Source organism: Halichoeres trimaculatus, unplaced genomic scaffold (assembly GCF_033239565.1).
Source record: "Halichoeres trimaculatus isolate MK-OKI-2021-1 unplaced genomic scaffold, fHalTri1.1 fHalTri1_scaffold_16, whole genome shotgun sequence".
NCBI lineage: Eukaryota > Metazoa > Chordata > Actinopteri > Labriformes > Labridae > Halichoeres > Halichoeres trimaculatus.
The window spans coordinates 26,614,410-26,635,263 of record NW_027437194.1 but is presented as its reverse complement, the minus strand read 5'-3'; the positions used below and the strand labels follow the sequence as shown (position 1 = coordinate 26,635,263).

The following is a 20,854-nucleotide window of genomic DNA, read 5'->3' as shown; positions in this document are numbered from 1 at the left end:
TTATAGAATATATAAATATAACACTGATGCTTTTACCTCAGATACATGCAGTATTGGAGTCACGTTTGGGCAATTAACTTCAGATTGTCAGTAAGACCTGCTCCAACGAAGTTCAAGAGATTTTCAAACCTAAATATCTTTTCTGCTCTGAACTGGTTCATGAGTGACTTTTATCTCTATGTGATCTGAAGCACCATTTATCTCAGTCTTAAACTGATTTCATCCAGAATGGCACAAAGTTTACCAGACTGTCAATTTGCACAGGTAAGCAAAACAAATTTGTATCCTGCCCCTCCTTCAACTCTTCTCCATGTACTTTGGCTCCTGATGCACACTGACATGTCACTTAAACCACCAGAGGGAGCATTAATCAGTTTCACAGACAATAACACTGTACATGAATGAATAATATGATCACGACTAATATAAATGCACTCCTGCTAATTATAGTGGCGTGATAATAAATCTCCAACGGGATGAAAAATCAACTAGAGGGACTCTCGTGGGACAGCTTTAAGGGTTGGCCTGACAGTAGAGCCTGAGCAGGGCTATGATTGGTTTGTAAATACTCTAGTCATGAATAATTGAGATGTATTGATTTGTATTCTATATTTTATGAGTGGAAAGTTAAATGTTTGATACACCTTGGCATCTCTTTGAATTAATAGTAACATTAACAGCAGCCAAGACTGGTTATTTCCACATGTCAGTTATAATACATTTAATAGAAATGTATTAGATAGATAGATAGATAGATAGATAGATAGATAGATAGATAGATAGATAGAGAGATAGAGAGATAGAGATAGATAGATAGAGAGAGAGAGAGAGAGAGAGAGAGAGAGATACTTCTGTGAGGGGATTTTTATCAAGATAAATGAAAATTAACGATGCAAACACCACGTGGGTTTACATTGCCATTTAACTGAACTAGTCCAGTTCTCCTCAGACTATGTCCCACAGAATAATAACAAGCCTATTTTATTGCCCTGATATGGTACTGTACCCTTCCTGTTGCCGATATGAGGCTTGAATTTATGCAGACTGTCTTCATTCACTGGTTTCCACACACACACACACACACACAAACCCACGCACACACACACACAGAGAAAAAAAGAAGCTTCCGCCTCGAAAAGGTGGGAGGTATCACATGGCAGCTGCAGCCAATCAGGAGTAAGTGCGCATTGCGATCCTGGGCAGACGGATTGTTTTATTAAAGGGTTGGTAGTGATCAATGAGCGAGTGGAGCTGTCCGCGGTGCTGAAAGTTAGCGTGTGATGGAGTGGCTTTCAGCACCGTGGACAGCTCCACCTTCATAATTCATATTAGAAATAGAAGTGAGTATTTCTGAAGAATGAGAGAGTTTTTTTCTTCAAATGTAGATCTCACCTTAAGTAACTTTGTGGATTCATTAGTTGGACTCTTTGGCGCTGATGCCACAGAGGAAGAAAAAGACAAAACTTTATGGCTTCATTTTAATAAGAGCAAGAGAATCGAGTCTGCAGCTCTGACTTTAATTCCTCCTAAAGCATCACTCCAGTGTATCCTAACAGCCCCGAGACTGAATGTGTTGCTGCTTCCACACCGGGGTGTGTAGATGATTGGGTTTCAGCCTTTGCTTTATGCCTTCACTGCTGCTCAGTCTCAGCCAGCTGGGCTGTATTTCCTTAGGGTGACATAACTCTTCTGCTCCATTAATAAAGCAGCCACCAGCGGTCACATCAATCTGTGGCTTCAGACACGAGCCCACGGACGTTCAGGTGCCACAGGCCGCGTGTGGTCACGTGTTTAGCCGCAAATGAGGTGAATGGAAACAGGAGTAGGCTTGTAAATCAGCTGTGACAGCGAGCTGCGTGTGTTTCTTGCGAGGTCAATGCATGGGGAGAAAGGCCTGGCAGGTGAATGAAAAGCTAAATTAGACCACTAAAGGTGGGGCGTGTGTCAGGTGTGTGTCTCACAAGTGTTGGGAGGAGGGGGAACTTCTTTAATGTGGTTTAATTTATACTCCTACAACTCTTCTATGAGTTTCAGGGAGAAGTTTACATCCCTGCGAGCAAAGTTGAGGTCGTTGCAGGTGTAAAAGTGCAGGTAAATGACCCAAACTTTAAAAAAGTCTAAATTCAAAGTAGATTCATTTAATCTTGATGATTAAGGCTGGACTTCGCAGCTCAGTTGCAACCTTTTCATGACGTCGAGCCAGTTGTTTTGGTCCCCTCTACCCAATCGGAGGCTCCGCTCACATTCTACCGGAGCCGAAATGGGTCTATTCATGCCGCGGCTCCGTCCTGCCGTAAGTACCACAACGCCCTTTGTCGGGGGCTCTGTGGTACCCGACTGCTGCTTTAAACAGCAGCACTGACATGGAAACCCCATTGCAGCTGCAGAACGATTTCTTCCCAGAGCAGCAGCAGCTCCAGCACTGTAAGTACCAGCACTACTGCGGGCGCGAGGATCGGATCAGCAAGCAGCAGCAGCAGCAGCAGCAGCAGCAGCACGAGCACTGCTGCACCTGCAATAACTGCACCTGTGAGGCGAGGAAAAGCCTCGTCTTCCGCGGGACGTCGCCGACCACTGTGGGAACTTTAAGGACACCTTCGGAAACGTCTTCGAGGCAAGGTTGTCAGTACAGCGTCTGCGAGTTCACACCCTCTAGTCATGGTAGTTCAACCAGGAATCATCATCATCCTCCTCACCATCAGCAGCAGCAGCAGCAGCAGCAGCAGTGCCGCGGTCGGCAGCGGGGCAGCCTGGGCAGCAGCCACAAAGACAGTAACTCCTACAATGAAATAGCCATGAGCAGCTGCAGATACAACGGCGGCGTAATGCGGCCGCTGAGCAACTTGAGCTCGTCCCGCAGAAACATACACGAGTTTGATTCCGAGTCCCAGCCTTTGCAGCCCATCTCCGCCGCAGATGCGTCGGACACTTTAGTATCCAAGCCGGAGAATAATTCCACCACCCTGATGCCTTACGCATCGGGGGACGGAGGGGGAGGCTGCGGCCACAGCGGCGGCAAATCGGGGAAAAAGAAGAACCAGAACATTGGGGAAAAGCTCGGACACAGGAGGGCCCTGTTTGAGAAGAGGAAGCGGCTCAGCGACTATGCTTTAATCTTTGGGATGTTTGGGATCGTTGTTATGGTTATAGAGACTGAACTCTCGTGGGGAGCCTATGGAAAGGTGCGTATTTTTTCCAAACTGAGCTGTTAGGAGTTGATTTAGTGGGAAGAAATCCCCTTGGATTAGGAGGAAACTTGTGTTTTAAAAGTGACATAGAGGAGGAGAAGTCGTGGCTGTCTGCAAAGTGTCCCATGTAGTCACACTGTCACACGCAGGCCAACAGGCCCACTGCTGTCCAGCTATGAAGGGGATCCCCTCTGAACAAAAAGATATCACATGTCACAATTTGTCAGCTTAATTATAACTCGCATGTTCTCTCTCCTGATTGTTTCACACATGTTTTAATGAATGCCTGCTTTTTTAAAGCTTGGATGTGTTTGATGTCATGATGTTGTGTGTTGTTGGGCTTTAGTGTTGTCGCTCTTTTCCAGGAGTCCCTGTATTCATTAGCTCTAAAATGCCTGATAAGCCTTTCTACAATCATTCTCCTGGGGCTGATTATCATATACCATGCGAGAGAGATACAGGTAATGTACAAACTCCTTTGTTACTCTTTAACTTTTGGTTTTGAAGCCTCAGCAGCCTGTAATAATGGTTAATGTCTCATCTCATCCAGTTAATGCATCTCACATATAACATTCTGTGATCAGGAAGTTTTCCACATTTGAAGTTTTTGTTGAGGTGTTCATTTGCAGGATGACAAATTTGGAACTTTTTTAACATCATTCCTCTTTTTTCCAAACCTGCACATCCTGTGATTGCATGAACAACTGTTGTGGTTATCAGAGGAGTCTGCTAATCTTTTAACCCCACACATTAACAGTTCATTATACATTTTTATGAGATTTAGTAACTCGTCCCAGGCTCACTGGGTGAATATAGATTGTGAGCCCCCACCCCACACACACACGCACACACACATTCACACACACACCTCCTGGCGTTCCAACACTCGGACAGTTTTATGACCTTGCCTCAGAGCATTGTTGCATTACTTTCCAGTTTTCCTGCGCTCTTCAGCACTTGTGTCTTTATGGAACTGACAGAATTAATGGTTTCTGCAGGGTGAGATGCATGTTGCCAGGAAGCTTTCATGCTTCAGATGCTTCCTTTCCTCCAACCCCCCCTTTTTCTTGTTTTTTTTTTTTTTTTTTTTTCCAAATGAAATCAACTTAAAAGGAAACTGCTTGTAAAGAATCGCAGCTTGTGCATTCTCTGCGAAGTGAAACCACAGCATGTTTAATCATGTTAATGGATTTCCTTTTACACTAGATTGTGATTTTTTTTTTTCTCAGATGCCTTTGGCTAAATGTTAAAAGCTGATCCAGCTTCTTTTTTTCACCTAATCTCGTTCCAAATGTCGAAAAGGTCTTAGTAAGAGAAAGGTATTAAGTTGGACAAATCCTTTTAGCTTTTGTATTATCTTCAGTATATCAATCAGCCTTGTTGGTATTTACAATGCTCTCAGGTCTCAGGGGAGAATCACTCATTGAAATAGCCTGACAGTAAAATGTGTTGCCCCCTTCAGATGTCTCATTGTAAACCTTTCTTTATGAGGGATGAGAGAAATGCACACACAGCATTACCATATTTCAATGCATAACACAAGTGTTTCCATTTCCCCTGCAGACACTTCTCCGGTTGCTGTTTGTAAATTACAAGTTTGCATGAAAGTATCACATTTATCCCTCCTCCCCTCGGCCTCCTCGCCTCTTCCTCTAATCCAGCGTGAATTATTTAATTCATAAACAGAGACTTTTAACCTCCTGCTAGTCCAAACTTTTCTCTCGCGCTAACAAATGGAGCGCTTTGTTTGTGAGTAATGTGATGTGAGGGTGCATTTTTCATCACAGCAGGTTTCTGCTTAGAGCGTTGTAGCACGTTGTGTTGAATTGCTTGTCAGGTTAGGTATTTATGTGCATGGTCCTTGTTTACAATGAAGTGCACCACATGCTTTCAGTCACTCTATCTGCAGTATTCTGTGATACAGCTCCACGTTTGTATCGATGAATATGGCGCTGATAGCACGCTCAAAGACCCTGAATCCACCTCCTCAAACATGAAATAGCTGCGAAGCAATATCCTTTCATTCCCTGCACTCCAGCTCAAGTAGTTTTAATTTTAGCTCTAAAACAAGCTTTCCCTTTCATTCCTTTAATTGTCAGTAGCTGCACATTTACCTCACAGGACGTTTGTTTCAAACCTCTTTGATCCAGACTCCTCCGACAGTCACGTCAATACCTCCAACATTTTTCACCCTGGATAGCTCTGCTCACGAAAAAAGAGGAAATATCCTCCTCTGCTGACTCAGAAAACTTTATTAAAGCAATTGTTTCCCCCGACTTGATTACTGCGATGCACTTCTTGCTTCATATCCTCCTTTCACGCTGATTTATAAACACTTTATCCAGATCCTGAAGCCTCTAAATGAATCAGAAACATCATGTCACTGCAGTCTTTCACTCCCTGCCTGCGATTTTGTGTGAGTTGATTTAAAGTCTGTCTGATAATTCATCAAGTCCCCCCTTTGGAACAAACTATCAGCCACTTCCTGTAAACTGACTCTGTCTGACTCTTTAAATGCAGTTCCTCGTGTTTATACTTCAGCTTCCACCACACCAGCTGCTCCTTCCCTTCCCAGCCTGAGGGGCTTTTGTGCCTGTCGTTGCTAGTCTGTCATTACTCGGTTCCTGCAGACTGACATATGTGCTTGCATTCACACACACATACACACACACTCAGACAAATTAATTCTACATTTATCTCACTAATGACTCCACATGTGCCCACGGTGGCTCTGGAAATATGTGTTTCCACCTTGCTTCCTGCACCTGAAAAAGACGTTTTTTTTCCAAGGTGTAAAATTAATGAAGCGATCCAACATCCTTTCTATCCAACCTGGCACCTGCATTACCCACAATGCAACATAACCACGCACCATTTGGTCAGAGATATGACAGTGTTATGCTTATGGCTGCAGATGCAGCCTCCAGTTGCTTGCTCCTTGCAGAGATGAGCAACATGCTTCAGAGGTAGAGACGCCTGTCTCCTCTGATTGATTCTGACTCAAGTGACGTTACTTGCAGCATATTATTCCTACGTAGTTTGAAACAGCGAGCAGGTTGGTCCGACTTCAGAAAAATCATCCCAGTTGCAGCAGATAAAACTTTAATGAGCAGGATAAGAAGAAGGATACACTGATGGATTTTTCTCATTGACACACTTTGAGTTTGAGGTGTGATGTTGACTCAATGACATCACCTTTTTATGTTTCACATATGCTGCTGTTAGACCTGCTTTACCCTCAGACTAACTGCTGCTGAGGTGTCTGGGTGTGAAGGCTTATGCCGTCTACAGTTGCAGCATAAACGCATCAGGAGCAGGCTTTACTTTTTTTTTTTTATAGCCGTGCAATTTAATTCTTTCTTCGTTTTCAGACTTGAAGTGCTCAGCCCAAACCTCACTGACTCAAGTTACACAAGTCTGAAACAGAGTTACTCAGGCCACACTGTCTGTCTGTGCAGTATTCTGAACCTGAGTTACCCACAGCACCACGTACATCGTGCGGTTGTTAGCTACAAAAACCTGCTGGTATAGCTGGATAAAGGAGCAGGCTGTAAATGTTTCAGACGTTGCCCTGACAGTTTTTCTTCTCTAAATGATTTCTTCACATTCAATCCTCAGCTCACAGAGTGACTCACTTCACCCGAGGCTGTTCATCAGCTCTGGTTCTGCTTCTTCTAAAGCCACAAAAAGGCCCGTTTCAACCTTTTTCAGACATGCTGCAGTTCTCTCCAGAAGCTGTAAACCTGCTTTACCTGTGCCTTAACTGCAAAAGATTCATACCTTTCTGTTTCAAATAATCTGTCTGTCCTTAGGTCTTTGAACATACAACAACAAAAACTTAACTCAAGCTGTTTGGTGAGAGATTCAAGTGTTTCTTGCTAGTTGTTAGCTTAGTGCAGCTGGTGTTGGTGTAGATGGAACAGATTCTAATCCTTAAACTAAAAATTAAGAATTTTTTGTCTTTTAAAAGTTATTTCAAGCTCTTAATCTGAAGGATCAGGAAAGTGGATAAAGCAGGAAACAGGAGGCTCCAGGTTCGGCCACTTGGGCGTCTAACCTTACATAACCCTTTTCGACAGAGCTAGTGCTAGTGCTAGTTCCAGGCTACTGCCTGACTTCACCAGGCACCAGTTCTTTGTTTTTCACCAACAAAGCGCCGGCTCAAAGTTCTAAGAACTGGTGCTTAGCAAGCGTCAACTTTTTGTTTGAGTTCCTCATTCAAAACTTGAAATGGAGGTGAAACTGAAGCAGTAGTGCATGCATACATTGAGCCCCTCCATTGTTGCTTTGTGGGCTTCGGTATGGCACAATTGTCCTTCGGTAAACAGCAGTGACGTTTATTGGTGACGCAATGATGAACCTTCAACTTGGTTCCTTGCTGATGGAAAACCAAACCAGTTTTTTGAAAGAGAACAAGTTTAGGACCAACTGAGTGCTAGCACTTGCACCAAATGAGCACCTGGGTCCTGGTTCCCAGTGGTGCATGAAACCCATCAGCAAGCAGTGTTGGGAATAACAACGTTAAAACTAATGCCATTATTTTTTTCCAGTAGCGGGTAATCGAATTGAATACTATTTCAAACACTACAACGCCATTACTGTTACAGAAGTGAGTTAAAACACGTTACTATTTATCCAACCTGGCTCGCTCGGCCAGGTACAAGATATATAATGCAAAAAAATTGTGGGAAAAGCAGCAGACACACAAGTAATGATGAGAACAATCATATTGACTAGACTTAAACAAAGAGCTGATGCTAAAGTAAACTTTTCATCAACAAATATCACACAGCCACCTGTGTGTGTCTGTGTAACCTGCATTCAGAGAGGATCTCCTGCAGCATTTTTGGATCAAACCAACTCGAGGTAGAGGGGTGAATCCTCTTACAGGCTCAAATGTAAGGCACAAGTAGCTGACTTGGTTTGACTTGAAAAAAATATCAGAGATGATAGGACCAGACTTAAAAATAAGGGGTTAATCTGGGGAAATTATGAGCCAGGGGTGGAGCCAGAGACAGGGTAAAAAAGCAGGAGAATCCCTCTTAAATCAGGAGAGTTGTGATCCAACCTGGCTTGCTCAGCCAGGTGCAGGACAGTCTGTGGGGTTAAAACTAGCGTTTTCAAGATGGGAGTGAACAGACACCACTTTAATGTCATAGATGTAAAAGGCAAGAACAGACATGTGGACATTATGTCCCAGAGCAAAACCTGCTCAAAAACTGAATTCTTTCACAAATGAAAGTCTAAAAAAAAAAAAAAAAAAAAAAAAGCTTATTAAATTTATTAAAAGAAGTAATTTAGTTCCTAATTCAGTTAATTTTTTGGGAAAGTAACAAAAAACTATAACTTATTACTTTTAAGTAATTTGGTAATTTGCCCAACACTGTCGCCTAGTGACATTAGCGCGATGATTCCTTTTTTTAAAATTCAAACGCTTGTAGTCCTCAGCTTTAACTGAAAATTATCAGATTTACAGCAGCTCTCTCAGGAAAAATAAAACAAAAAGTCTGTATATAACTATTTTTAAACAATTTTACACAGTCCCTATGGTTGTGTAACAGATATCTGCAGCTATCATATCCTTGCGCTGCTAGCCTGTAGCCTGTAGTCTGTATGTATAAGGAGCAGGTGAAGCTTTTTCCTGACTCCTGTTTTTGGAATTATTTCTTAATTTTCATCCTTAAATTTGCAGAGCTCAGACCGTCTCCAGTGACATCACCTCGGGCAGTCTATCAGATATTGCTCAGCTCTCTCTGAGGCCACGAGTCACCATTTTCAATATGCTGCTGTAATCCCCTCGAGACTGTTACAGACTTGACTGTAAAATAGGTGAAATTCCTCTTTGAAAATCAGCACTCCAACGGCGTCGGTTGAGTAATTTTCTCAGTACTTATACGACTGTTTCCTCCAGGCTGTGCTCCACTTCTAACAAATAGACCTTGAAAAAAAAAAAAAAAAAAAAGGTGTGTTGAGTAATTGCTGTCTGACATAGAATTTGACCGCTCCTCCCTGCTTTGTGACCCTCTCTTCATATTTGTCATGTCTCCTCCTGCAGCGTTATGTAATTGTCAGAGTTATTTATGTGAAAGTTCATCTTTTCCTTGTGTAAAACGTGGATCCTGCAGAGAAACTGATTACACATGCACATCCATGTGTACCCACAGATGCCTGTCAGATGTAGAGAATAAGTCAGGATGATGAAATGTTTTCCAACCACTTCTCGCCCCTTAAAACTGATTTACTTGTCAGACTGGGTAAAGACTGTGCCCTCTCATTTTTAGCGGGTGTAACAACAGAAAGTTTTGACAAGTGCAGACTGCAAAGGTCAGGTCAGGCAGGATGGATGTTGGACACCAGCTGTCATTGGGTGTTTAGGGTTACATCTGCTGTGATGTTTGACCCGCTGAGACCAGTGTTGTACCAGCGAGGGATGCATGTCCTCAGATTTGTTCCAACAATCTACAATTAGGAGAAGTCCGTCTAATCCCTCTTTGGCCGTATGATGCTGTTTCACTTTAAACTTCTCCTTGAAGTGTTATCGGCCTGATTGGGGCCCACTGATGTCTTTTGTTGACAGCTGGCGTTTTGCCCGAGTAATTTTTAGACTTTTTAGTTGGGTTGAGTTTGCTGTGCTGGCAGGCAGCTACTTACGGTACAGTACAAAAGGAAATGGAGAGGTTAGAGTGTGTGGCTGCTTCGTGACTTTGATTTGTCATTGTCAAAGCTGCGACATCCTCCTGTTCTCACCGTGATGGTTGATGAGTTCACCTCATTCCTAAAAACAGACAGAAACTGACATTATTTAAGAGTTTTCTCTTCCTCTCACATCAAAGGCGCTTTGCCGAGGGGCATCTGTGTTGAGGCCATTGCCGTGTCGTGTTACCTCGTGATGACAGTTCTGCTGAGTTTTCTCAAACTGATGCAAAATGCTTTGAGGGGGCCTTTTGTCTTTGATGTGCACTTTTTGTGATAAAAGTCAGCGCTGATGTTCCACAGTCACGCAGTGCAACAATTTTAATCTGCAGAAAAGATAAAATAACAACACATTGCCTGAACTGTGCCAGCTCCATCCTGCCAAAGTCAAACTTGGCCCGCGCTTGTCAGACCGCCCCTGGGTGGTGCGTATGTGTCAGAGATATGGTGTAACTGCAGGAGATGCTCTGCATTTCTCACAGTGAAATCTGCCCTCTACCTGAGACTCCAGACGAGAGTCAGATAACCAACGCTGGCTGGTGACCTCGATGTTTTCACTGAACGTACCGGCTTTCAAGGGCAGAGGCACTCAGCCTCCCAAAGAGCTGAGAAACTTCAAAATTATTTATTCATGCTTTCAGTAAATTGTGCCGCATGTGACTTTAAACAGGCAGATTGTTTAGGTCGGGTGTTTTGTGCAACTTGGCTGCAGCAGCAGCGACACTTAAAGAAAAAAAAGATTTATAGAAGCCTTTACTTCAGCTGAAAGAGGATTTACTTTGCTTGAATAGAAGAATGTAAATGCAAATGTGAGACTTAATTTCAGAAACAAAAGCAAACCAAAACCACAACGTCTTCAGATTTACTCAGCAAAGTGGCCTCTTAGTGGCTCGCTTTGATATCATAAATAAAGCATTGCATTAATGTCTAATTGGGCTAAACCTCTCAACCTAATTCACTAATGAGATTGAGCGATTTCATTCTCACTGACAAGATATATGTTCCCATCTCCACATTACACAGATTAAATATTGAGCTGGACTCCATTAGTTATATTGAGCGTAGTGAAACCAGTAACCAACCCAGCTAGCAGCGCAGGTGAGCCCCCGTGGGACTGCCCGCTGTCGGCGCGGGATGAGGAACGATCCGAGGACATATCTGAGCCATTATCTTGAACCTGACATGAATGAAAGTTTCTCATGATGAGAGGGAGGGATGTGGAGGTCTACTGGACCATGAGCTGGATGTCTGATGCTGGATCTGTCCTCATTTTGATTGGTCAATGTATTGAGTGACATGTGCTCTGTGTTTAACAGGGCAGGGGCTTCATGTATGTTTGTTATCGTAGCTGATATGAGGTCACCATTCAGGGCAAAGGGCTGATGCTACAATGTGGATTTCAGTAGGTTTAAAATGAGAAAGCTTGAGTTTGTTGGAGATTTAAAACAAGACGCCAGATTTAATTCCCCAAATAGTTTAAGTGAAAATGAAACGGTCAGTTCACTTATTTTTCTGTAAAGTACCTCACTTTGACCCATCTTTAGTCTGGTGGCTCTTCTAGAGTATGAGGAACATGTGTCAAGCAAGATGCCATGTGTAACAGTCAAATAGACAGTCCAAGACTTTGGTCCAGAGCTAACAACCTCAACAACTGGAAAACATTTCTATGAGCCCTGCTGGATCAGGTGATCCTCTGACTTCTCATCTGGGTCATCATTAAGTCTATATTTAGTGATTCAAGATGAATTTTTAAATAGTATCTGATGTAATTCAATGTAGGTAATATGTCAGTTTTGTTGCTAACTCTGCATGCTCTACCTCTTTGAGGTAAAAATTAAATGTTTGCCAATTTAAGACCTACCCATCAGCCTCAGCAGGCATCTGTGGCTTTACACATCACTAATTTCAGTATACTCAAACAGGAAACTTAATTAATCAAATAAATAATGGTTGCTTTGTCTTTCAAAGCAGCTTGTTAGCTTAAAGCATGCCATGTCTAAATGCAGCCTAACATATAGCTAGCTTATCGGTTAAATATGATGTTATGGTATATTTAATGCTGCTAGCTTCACTAACAAAATGCTATTTAGCTTCACTACAAACTTTTATTTAAAGAGCTAATTAGAACTTAAAGAGGTGGTATTTAGCTTTATTTAGGCTTTGCTCTGTCCCTCTTGTGCCTCTGTAGTAGCTTTACATGATTTACAAAACCTATATATGTTTTAGAAAACCCTTTATCAGTCTCTGTCTGAAACACTGCGTTTTAGCTGCTGTCTCTTTAAGACTCCCACTTAACAAACCCTCTTTCATCTGATTGGCCAGAGCTATGGGCAGACCTTGGTGTATAAGTTCCATCTCTCCAATGTGTCATGAACTAGTTAGGTGATCTTTATGTGCTGACCTCATCATTTCAGCAAGACTCATGAAGATTCTGTGCTATTTTCTATACCGGAGCATTTTGATTGGTTTACAGGCATAATTTTGGATTTCTACAACATATAAAGTTTGGCTATCTTTCCTCTCATTTTTTAAAAATCAACAAAGGAGTATTCCAGCTTTTGTTAACCAAACCTGAAAGCTTAATATCGTTTATACTACACTGGGACTATGTGCTTCTGTGCAGGGGCGTGTCCAGACTTTCAGACTGGGGTAGCAAAGTGAAGGCAGTGGCATAGGTAGGGGTGGCCAGGGTGTACACATTTAAAAATGATTGCCATTTGTCCTCTTCTTCACTTCATTATCTACTTTGACAGCTATGATTAATATGACTGTATAAATATATTTCAGTCTGACAAAGTTAAAGTCATTTGTTAACCTAGATTTAAAGATAAACCTTTAAATTAAACCAAAAACTGGTGAGGCCCCCTACCAGGCTGTCAACACAGGGGAAACACTGATGTTGCATACAGCATTGCCAAAGATGAGTTGCCGTTTATCAAATTTAAATCAGAAATTTTTCTCACAAAGAAAAAAGGTATTTAACACCAATTCAATTCAGTGAAGCACTTAAAATGTAGGGTCTGCAGGACTTTTTGTTACTAGTTAGTAAACACAACATTCAAACTGTGCTCCTCCTCCTTGGATTAGTGCCAGCAGCAGCACACCCACAGCATCCGACTTCCAGAGCCATGCACCAGACTTGGCATGTTAGCACAAGCTAATCACGACTATTTGACACATACCTGGGAGCAGAAAGCTAACTAGTGTTGCTCTTCGTCCCATGTTACTCTCCAAATTCCTGAAAGCGGGTGAAAGTCAAGCTAAGCTTCACCCTCATTCAGTAAAAGCTTTATTTGTGAAATAACTTAAACAATAGCATTTAGGCTGAGGAGGGGCTTAAGGCAGATGCAGACACTGACACACATGAACAGAGGCCTATAGGAGACGATTGAGCAGGAATATTCCTGTAAAAGATGACATTTCATTTTTTGGAAAACTCCTTTTTTTCTACCTTTAAGCACAGTCACTTTTATTCATAAGTGTTGTATTTTCTTAATTTTTGAGTTTGAACTGTTCAATTTCAGCTCAGTGAAGCACTTTAAACACTTTATTTTTCTTTTTATACATAAAACTGTGCTTCAAACAAAGACAAACATTTCTTTATATTGTTCTTGTTTAAAATTGTTCACATTATGTGAAAGTTATGGAGAGAGATAAAAAGGTGACTTTATGAAGTTGAGGTGATGCAATGAAAACTTTGGGTGCTCTCAAATTTTGTGCTGGTGCACCTAAAGAAAACTGATCATGGCATCCTTCGAGTTGCATGTTGTTTATTCCTTTCATAACATATTTGATTTGGAATACGTTGGGGATCTCTTAGGCCACATTGCCCCCCCCTTTTTTTTTGGCATGTTTTGACCAACAAAGTGACTCAACTATCTCTGTTAAAAACTTATTCCAAAATGTCTCATCCAGTCTTTTTTATTTTAATAGCCGACTCTCAAAGTCTTCTCCTTTATAACATTTTGATGATTTGAAATGCAGTTTTTCTTTTTCCCAGAGCTGATGTTGTTTCCTCCATCTCTCAGTCATAACTGTCTCTTCTGCTGCTAGCATGGAATATTCGATGCTCTGAGGTAAAGGGCCCTTGAGTATTGTATTTCAGGTCATCCATTACCATAATTGCTTTTACCAACCAAGTAGGCTTTCCTTATGCAACCTGCGTGTAAATCTTTAATTACATTGTTTTGAGGCAACAAACTTTGTAACTGCTTTTGACAGGCGGGGTTTGTTGTTTAAAATGTAAAATAAAACGCTTCTTGCGCTGTGTGCAAACAATAGATTTAGCTGCTTTCAGAGGCCTAATTCTGTAAGTAAGACGCCACAGCAGAGTGGAGTCACAGCTTGTGTTTCTGTGTCTACATTACACTCTGTTGGAAAGGCTGAACAAGGCGAGCTGTGGTTAGAGTTACACACTTCTCTGACAGATGTCCGTTTGTTAAAGGAGCTCAGTGTCACTCATTTGATATGAACAACTGCCTCTGAAAAATTAATCCATGTGTTTTCTGTGTTTGGGGGGAACTTTGATTGTAGCTTTTAAATAAATATGAATGAGCGGCAGAGGCTTTGTGGAGGGTTGTATCATTTGTTCCTGAACATGTGTTGGCTGTGCTGGTCTGATGCAGTTTCTTTTGAGTCTATAATTAGCCTCAAATCTATAATTAGCGTGTTTACTTTGTGGTTCATTGTGTGTCAAAGTTAAGCTAGCGGCTGTGATGTCAGAGCGCCTTCAGAGCTGTCAGGCTGTGAGAGAAGTACTCATGTATGAAAAGTGGCAGTGCACAGTCCTATTGATTTTCCAAGTGTCTTCTTCGTCCTTGAACATGATGAATACACACCTTCTCCTCGATGTGAGGAATATGACTATTTCAGCAATTTAATTTTATGTAAGGTATCACTGCTAAATTTACAATCTGGGTCACTGATCCCATTAGCCTTCCAGGATTGGGACCCTTTTTTTTTTTTACTTCTTTAATGAGAAATTCCAAATTAAACTAAATGGAGAGTCACTGGCGAGGTGCCAAGTCGTGATGTGGGCCTCCAGCATGTGTCGAGTACAGTCAAAGTTTTATTTCTCACAGATTTAAAAACTGCTGGTTTTACAGATGAATCAATATATTCAGTCAAGTCCCAACTTAAAGGGAGAGTGTGAACATTTTGGGGTCAGAGGAGGAAGTTTTACATGTGTTTGATATTAGTTCAAAGCAAGGCCCCTCACTAGGCTCTTTGACATTTGGATGGAGGCTCGCTTTGACTCAGAGAAAGCTGCAACAAACTGATAACCTCTCACCCGCAATTATGAGTTTAATACTCTTAGACATCACATTAATGCATATTTGCATTAAGTTTTAATTAACGTAACAAATGATGCACTTTTTAATAAGCGTCCCTTCTGCAACAGAGAGCCACTGAATGAAAGTTGGTCCTTTAAGTTGATTGAATTAACACAAGCGTGGCACAGTCGGCAGCTGTAAGGGGCCTGAGGACCAGGACTGTATAGACACAGGTTTTTCCTCTATATGCCGCTGAGTGAGCTCTGACACAAACTATGTTAATAATCAAATTTGTCAGAGAAGTCAGATAGCTGTATATTTCTTTAAATGAGTGTTTAACACTATGCTTTTCAAAGTTCTGTAGGCTGTATTTTTAAATAAATGCACAAACGAAATTTGTGTGTTAAATTATTATGCAAATTGGTGATAAAAGCATATTTCCTATTAAATATGAAAAGGCACCTTTTTAAATTTTTGTTTAAAAAAGTCATATTTCTTACAACTCTGTTTAAGCTTAAACAGAAGCAACAGTTGTCTTTATAACTGTTTACAAAAGAAAAATAGCATATTGACTTGAATTTGTATAAGAATATGTATACTTTTTTTTTCATTGAAAATGATGTGAAAGGGAGGGATCGTCTTATAATCGAGGTCGTCCTATATTTGGGTCAATATGGTATTGAAATCTTTTGAATATAGTGTTTCCTAATGTCTATAAAAACCTTGTTTCTTTCAATGAGGATCAGAAGTTTCTGTTCAGCTGATTTTGTTTGGTTTCTGATGTCTTCTCTGCTGCGCCCTATAAAGCTGTCCATCACTGTGAACCAGCATCTTATTGGCCACAAGTTTTCAACCCGGTTGAGTCTGGGTGGACACACGGGCCAATTCATGAGGCAAACATCTTTAAAGCTCTGAGATACCAACAAGTCCTTAGATTAACGTGAGCCATGTGACCATGCATCTGACAATAGTGCAAGAACTCTGGTGTCTCATTCACTGTCTTTTGTCTAGAGGAAAGGTCAGAGTCCCTCAGAATTCAACCAACAACTTCATCACCAACATACATAACACCTATGCTTTGTGGACACTGCTGTCAAGTTGAAACAGCATGGCCTCTTGAAATCAAACTAGATGCCGAACCATCTGAAATGTCCAGGGTTCTCCTTCATTCATTAGTGAATATAACTTTGGAGATTCCAGCAGTCATCATGGAGCTCCAAAGCTTCAAAAAGGGCTTTTTAGAAACCTCTTATTTGAGTCTTGACCGTTCTCGGCTTGACAATGTTCAACAAGCTTTTTCTGCTTTGGGTTTTCTCCCACCCAGACTCTTTTGGATGTATCTTCTTATGGTCTTATGGTCACGATTCACCCTCACTTAGGCTCTTTAACAATTTGACTCTTTCTCTCTTTGCTCAGGTCACTTTTCATGGCCATGGTCAAACTTAAATTCATTGGAAAGCTTTGTAGATAAAAAAAAGGGTTTTGATGAAGCACTACGCTTAAATACATCATACTAAAATATTATGTCTTCTTGAACAGCAGCCTTCCAGATTTTTAAGAAAAGAGCCCTTTTATAATAACTATGAATGTATTACATATGAACATAGTGTCTGTGATGTCATCCCTTTTGTTTCTGATGCAGAGTTTTGAAGCCTATCATCAACAGCTGCTACATTAAAAATGCTGAACCAACCTAAGTTTGTTAGTGGTAGAATGAGTCATTGGATTTTTGAATATTAGAAGTCCGTGTAGACATGACGAGTGGAAATCAAAATTTAAAAAAATCCTTTTTCTTCCTCACACTAGTCCTGCAAAAGTCAGTGCCCCAGTTTTCTCATCCCAGTTAGAGAAGTCTGGCTCCACCTCGGGCTAACTAATCCACTTCAGGATCCTGCTTATCACCTACAAAGCCTTCAATAACCTGGAGGACAGAGCTTACGCCATTGCTGCCCCAACTCTCAGGAACTCTCTCCCTCCAAACATCCGCAACTCTGACTCATCCGACTCATTTAGAAAACAACACAAAACCAACCTTTGGAAAAAACGACAAGTGACCTCTACCCCTCCCTAATTCTAAAATACTGTGTCTGTATCCCTTTAATAGTTTTGCACAGTTTGTCAGGAAGGTTTAGTATCTTAAAAAGTACTATCAATATATAAGTCCCATCAATCAGAATAATTTGTATGAGCTGATTTTTCTGACTTTTTATGGCTTTATTTAGAGAGGACATGCCAACCTCATGGGCCATACAACCTAACTACGAGGACACACAGTGTCCCAATTATTTCTTCATTGTTAACTAAGGTTCACATTTAAGTTACAGGTGAAACAGAAAAGTTCATCTAGTGCATTTTTTAGCTGAACAGATTTGAGTGTTGACTTAAAAAAGGAAAAACATGATCATAGAAAGTTCAGGGTGTTCTGTGTTCATCGTGTTTACTCTTTCCTTTTCTGCCCTATATTAATAAAAAAAATGAGATCTAAGCAAGTGTCTTTCTTAATTTTAGTTGAAAAATATCTTATTAGACCAAATATGAGCTGCATTCAACTAACAAGTCTAGAATAATATCTGATTTTAAGATACTGAAAGACAAAAATGTTGCCTGAGTTGCTTATTACTGCAAAGAAAATCTGCCCCTTAGGGAAGAAAAATGTACTTATTTTGTTTCTTGTATAAAGACATTACTCTTATTTCAAGGAACTTGACAAGCACATTTTTCTTACCCACTTCAAAGATTGTTTCACTCTTTAAATCAGGTGTCCTTTTTACCTTGAATTTAAAAAAATGCTAAAGTTTAACAACATCTTCTTGTAGATGTTGATTCAGCGTCCATGTTTGGACCAATGACTGTGTTATAGAATGGGCTGAATCAATAGTTGGACTGTAAAACTTGTATTGAGCTCTCTATCTTTGGCTTCATGGTCAGTGAACACTCATGATGTCCGTTTAAACATACCGTTCAGGTCATATTCTGCCACTGCCACAAGATTCACCACCAGCAACAGCTTTGAATTTGCATCTTATAAACATAACAGCTTCAATGATGATGAAAGTGAGGCGAGTATCGCAGTCACACTCTCGCCTCAGAGTCAAACACACCACGCCAATGTGTGAGCCCAGCCACCATTACTGTCAGGGTCTGAACAATCATTAGTGTAGTTAAATATTAATGACTACATTTACTCTTTCTGCCTTCACAATAGTTGGAGAAAGCAGCCACAGCGTTCCAGCATTTAAACTACTCCAGTCTGTCCCTTCTTTTTGACATCACACAGCCCATAATATGCAGAAACCATAACGTTTGTATGGACTGGATTTCAGCTTCCAGAAGTTATTTTTGAGAGATGCCATCTCATTATTATTAAATTTATCATTATTACCGACAGTAGCTCCATCGTTCTTGTTGATCACTTCAAAAATTTGTTCTGGCTTGATTCAAGTGTTTCCAGGAGTGAGGGTGTTGCTCCAAGTGGTCAAGGTGGCTTCATGAATGGCTTCAATGTTGTCAGAGTGATTTAGATCAGGGGAACATCAGGATGGGCCAAAGAGTGAGCTGATTCCTCTGGAAGAAGTCCTTTGTCAGGCGCCCATTGTGACCTGCAGCGTTGTCCTGTTGAAAAACCCAGTCATTCCCACACAGACCAGGGCCCTCAGTCATGAAGGAGGCCCCCTGCAACATCTCCACAGAGCCAGCCGCCGTTTGACGCCCCTGACCAACCTGAAGCTCCATTGGTCCATTGAAGGAAAAAGCCCCAGATCATGATGGCGCCCCCTCCACTGTGCCACCGTGAAAACATCTCCAGTGGGATCTCCTGGTCATGTCAGTAACGTTGAAGCCATCAGGACGTCAAGGTTCAGTTTTTTCTCCTCAGAGAATCAAACTTTCTTCACCTTTCAGTGTCCCATGTTTGCTGCTCTCTGAAAAAGTCCAAACGGTGAGTTTGTGGCGTTGAAGGAGACGAGGCCTTCAAAGACGTGTTTTGTTCTTGAAGCTCTTCTCTCTCAGATGGCATCTGATGGTTACTGGGCTGCAGTCAGCTCCAGTAACAATCTTAATTTGGGTCGAGGATCGTCTTGTGTCTTGACGGACAGTCAATCAGATCCTCCGGCTGCGGCGGTGATATTTCTTTGGGTCTACCTCTGGACTTCTGGTTTCATAACCCTCAGGATCTCTGAAGAAATTCAAAATGGGTGTCTTACTGCGTCCAATCACATTGAATCCACATTTTTGTGCAGATTTTGTCTTTTAAAGGCTGCGGTCTTAAACTTTTGATCAGCTGATCAACAGACTTTTCCACTTAAATTGTTGTTTCCAATACATTTTTTTAATCTCATTCCCAGTTCTTTTTGCATTTTAAAACTCTATGTAAAACCTTTAAAGATCCAACAGTGCAGAGCTGGTCTCTAAATTTTGATCATGTGTGTCCTTCACTACTTTTTTGTTTCATAGTTGGAGATGGATTTTTATGATACACTACATGTGATTTCTCTGATGTATTCTCTCAGTGTTTTTTTTATTTTACAACACCTTAAAACAGGACGCTATAAAATATTAATCCATGAAAACAATGTCATGAAACAATGAAAACCCACTCCCTAAAACAGAAAAATCCATATGCCCTGTCCCTTTATAAGCCCACCTCCCCCTCTTATATTTCTTTTTCAACCCTAAACTTTAAATATATATCATCTTCCTCTCCATGCCTGCAGGTAGCCGTGCAGTGGGACTAAAGTGGGTGAAAATCCAAACCACAGACTTTAAACATTAAAGATGAGCTTAGCTGAGAGATGAAGCAGCCTGTGCACAATCTGCTTGAACTGAAAGCACAACCGTTCCTCTGTGTGTGCATATTTTCATTTTAAGTCACTGGACATTGTATAACTCATGACTAATCAAATGAAAGGAGGGTTCCCCTGTAAAATGTAATCATGTGCAGTTTTTTCTTTCTCTGCCGTGAGAGGGATTCTGCTCTCATGGCAAATTTAAAAAAAAAAAAAACAGCCACCGGGAAACCTCGGCTGAAGTTGCTGACGGCAACATTTTGTGAAATATCTGCTCTGGGCGGTGATGGCTCGTACACAGGCTGAGACAGACCTTGAGGTGATTGAGTGTTTGGAGCAGCAGCAGCTGTGGAGGAATATCACCGTGGTGTGTCAGAAAGAGGAATTATTTGACAAATGTTCAGGGAGCTAATACAGTTTGATAGTGTTTAATCCTCGACCTGCAGCAGCAAATATAAAACCCCGTGAGCAGAGGAAGATGGAGATAGTGAATCCAGGACTATGAGCGTGATCAGGGATCACTGTGAAGGAGGTGGAGACGGCGGTCACGGGCTGAGCTGTTAGTTCAGGGTGAATACCCTCAGCCGTGAATCTTCTGATCGCTGCAGATTGGAGTGAAAGTGATGGAGAGGGAGGAGGGGATGGGCCTGAGGTGACCATGTGAGAAGGGGGTGTTTATGATAGAGGACAGGGTGGAGAAGAGTGATGAGAGGTGTAGAAATCCGCCCACACTGTAGTCCCCAGTGGAGCGGCCTGCCTTCTGGTCGGGGTGGCCAGGCGACCAGAACCTAATGCTAATGTGAAGGCGGCAGATGTTCCCATCAGCATAATGCTTTGAAGTTGAAAACGCTTACTGCATGATGCCAGTGTAACACTTATTTTGTTATTTTTTTGTATCTGAAAGCAGCGAGGGGAA

The 20,854-nt window shown here is 41.5% G+C and overlaps 1 protein-coding gene across 4 annotated transcripts in view; it reads left to right on the top strand.

The window, feature by feature from the left end:
* The first annotated feature begins 2,263 nt into the window (after positions 1-2,263).
* kcnn2 (potassium calcium-activated channel subfamily N member 2) overlaps positions 2,264-20,854 on the top strand; it is a 36,005-nt gene continuing 17,414 nt past the window's right edge. For 3 of the 4 annotated variants that reach the window (XM_074690731.1, XM_074690727.1, XM_074690729.1), the window contains exons 1-2: positions 2,264-3,182; positions 3,554-3,649. In XM_074690731.1, the coding sequence (XP_074546832.1) occupies positions 2,364-3,182; positions 3,554-3,649 (915 nt within the window). In that variant the 5' untranslated portion in view covers positions 2,264-2,363. The remainder of the gene's footprint in view (positions 3,183-3,553; positions 3,650-20,854) is intronic. The other variant, XM_074690728.1, reaches the window with a different exon arrangement.